The sequence below is a fragment of the Pygoscelis adeliae genome, unplaced genomic scaffold (assembly GCF_000699105.1).
Source record: "Pygoscelis adeliae isolate BGI_AS28 unplaced genomic scaffold, ASM69910v1 Scaffold68, whole genome shotgun sequence".
In the NCBI taxonomy this organism is placed as follows: Eukaryota; Metazoa; Chordata; class Aves; order Sphenisciformes; family Spheniscidae; genus Pygoscelis; species Pygoscelis adeliae.
Window position 1 is genome coordinate 4,953,930 of NW_008825501.1, and position 2,790 is coordinate 4,956,719.

General features: G+C 45.2%; 1 protein-coding gene across 2 annotated transcripts in view; it reads right to left on the minus strand.

The window, feature by feature from the left end:
* Positions 1-626: 626 nt before the first annotated feature.
* The window catches only part of LOC103923257, a 17,488-nt gene continuing 15,324 nt past the window's right edge, over positions 627-2,790 (minus strand). For both annotated transcript variants that reach the window (XM_009331549.1, XM_009331548.1), the window contains exons 4-6: positions 2,210-2,278; positions 1,571-1,661; positions 627-1,247 (exon numbers count right to left, since the gene is read on the minus strand). In XM_009331549.1, the coding sequence (XP_009329824.1) occupies positions 1,052-1,247; positions 1,571-1,661; positions 2,210-2,278 (356 nt within the window). In that variant the 3' untranslated portion in view covers positions 627-1,051. The remainder of the gene's footprint in view (positions 1,248-1,570; positions 1,662-2,209; positions 2,279-2,790) is intronic.

The following is a 2,790-nucleotide window of genomic DNA, read 5'->3' on the forward strand; positions in this document are numbered from 1 at the left end:
CCTGATTAATAGCCATGTGATTATGGTTTACATCATCACAAGATCAGAGAGAAGGAAAGCATAAATTCATGAATATTAGGAAAGCGCTAAGACATTGCAAGTTTCACTGAGAAAAGATCAGGATTGAGTGTGATGGGTCACAGGTAATTATGCTCATACAAGAAGTGTAAAGGCTGAAAACAGTGCCTTGTAGAAAAAAACTGTATTACTGCTCTAGATGGGAGCAGTATATCTGTTCATTGACTATTCCATAGGACTATAGGAAATCAGAGACTGAAGCTGGTATAAAAGGGCTGGATAATGTAATATCCCTGACAAGCATCACCAATGTTACTTGTCATTCTACATAAAGAAAGAGAATGTGTGTTATAATAAGGTCTAATGCATCCTAAATAGGGTAGTATTTTGAGAGACACATACTCTCAGCAGGACTCTTGCAGTGGTGCAGAGGACGATGGAGTGCCACCTTTTAAGTTAGAAAAATTACTTGCTGTTACATAATTGATAACTTAGTGGGGGGAGTATTTTGGCAGATATCTGGAGGAGACTGTAATCTTTTGAGTCCTGAAGGCAGTGCTTATTAGTTATGTTTTCACATTGACAAAGTAACTGACAGCCTTCTGTGTCTGTTGGCAGCTAGTTGTGTCTTAAAAAGGATTTAAGGATCATCAGGACTTCTGTTTTTCACCTTACAGCTTGTCTCCAAGGATTTACTTTCTCATATGCTCAGTAACTCTATAATTTCAGGGCAATGGACAGTTGCAGCTGGTGAGAGTCTCAGCTTCATTTAGCTAAATTTAGGTTTTGTTACGAGTTATATCAGCTCTGGAAGAGCTAAGCAGCATGTGCCTATACAAACCAAACAATCTGCTCTGCTTGCTTCAACCTCGTGCTGTGCAAGGAGATTGTTCTCAAGTGTTAAAAAAAAAACCAAACAGTGCTTACAACTCCCTGTCAAAACAGCAAGGGCAGGGAGGAGATTGGCTATGGTGACACTCTTCCTGGTGGGAAGAGTGACACAGGATGGAACAACAGCTCCATCATTTCAGAGCTAGTCCATTTGATAATTGGCGTTATCAAAAAGAGGAGTGACAGTCCCATCTTTCCACTCAATGAGGATCTCTCCACGCCTCAAGGAAGGGGAGCGAGATGGCTGAGGACCTCTTCGTAAGGGAGACGGCTCCCGTAAGTCAGCTCTGCTGCTGTTGGCTGGGGAGCTCTTCAGAGCAGAGAGGATTTTCTTCTTCCTAGGAGAAGAGAGAGGAGGGTATGTAACTGCATCTGCGTGTCTCTTCGTTGCTCCTCCGTGTGAACTGGATCAGCAACCGTAGTGCCCAAATTCCCTAAACCTTCAGGGATGGTGCAAGGTGTGTAGGGGAGAAGGAGCCAACATTAGTGGCTGCATTTGGATGGGACAGTGAGTGGGAGGGAGAAACAGGGTGGCAGAGAGGAGAAATCATCAAGGGTGACACTTCAGGTGTGGGATTGGGAAGGGTGCCAAGATCAAGACTTTTGTTTTGAAATGCTGGACAGGGAAGTGGCAAACAGAATGAACTTTAATCTTACTTACTTGTTGTAATGAACATTGAGTGTCAGTATTATTAATCCCAGTATGAATGCCAAGGGGCTGAGGACCAGCATGGCCGTCTTCCAGTTGGTGCCTGAAAGGATATCATACAAAATAATCATGCATTTGCTGTACCTATCCCTGCTGTACCTATCTTAGGCAATAGCCACAATTGCTGCAAAAGAAAGACTAGCAGGTAACAGGAAAAGTGCTTTGTCCATAAGATCAACACCTTACAGCTGCTTTACACTGCACAGCATCCCTCTATTGAAAATGGCCACAAAAAGGTTTTCTTTCTTGCTAGGAAGACAATAACTGTTTATGCTTCTCAGCTCTGCAGCTCTCTGATACGAAATAAGAAGGGCTGGGGGAAGGCACCAGTGCTAGTGGGTATCTATTTCTCCTGTGAGCTGGGACAAAGCATTTGCATGTTTTTACTCACTTTCGTACTCCAGGCCTGGGAAGAATTGTTTAATCTTTAAAAGGAGTTTTTCTGACAGGTAATTTGGTGCCCTCGTTCCTTACTGAGCATCCTCAGCGGAAGCCAGGGGAATGTAACTCTGAATTGATAGGAAGGTCAGTGGCACTGATGAACCTTCATCTACCTGGTCTCTTCCTCCTCTGGCTGATCCCTGGACCTACCTGCAAGCCTGGCCCCAGCATTTTTCCCTCGATTTCCATGGTGCTTTTTAGAGTGATTGTGGGACACATCTGGGGAAAGAAGCAGAGAGACTCAGATTAGCAGCTTCTACTGTTGGACTGGAGGAAGCTCGAACTTCCTCCTGGGGCTGCACCGTAACTGCATAGCCCCTTTGTACAGAGCCATCAGGGAAAAGGGAACTTTCTTGTTCCTCAGTATTCCCCAGCCACGGATACTTTTTGCTCCTAGAACATCTGGCGGCTGGGCTTCCAGGTTAAGACTGTGGCCGTATCACTGAGCTGCTTGCCAAGGCAAACAGCTCAACATGTCGTGTGACAGCAAAGCCTTGAACCACTCAGTGGTACACATGGAAGTTCTTCAGAAGTACTCAGGTACTTACCACCCCTGAAAATACTTGAGTAATCATAGAATCATAGAATAGTTTGGGTTGGAAGGGACCTCTAAGGGTCATCTAGTCCAACCCCCCTGCCGTGGGCAGGGACATCTTCAACTAGATCAGGTTGCTCAGAGCCCCGTCCAACCTGACCTGGAATGTTTCCAGGGCTGGGGCATCCACCACCTC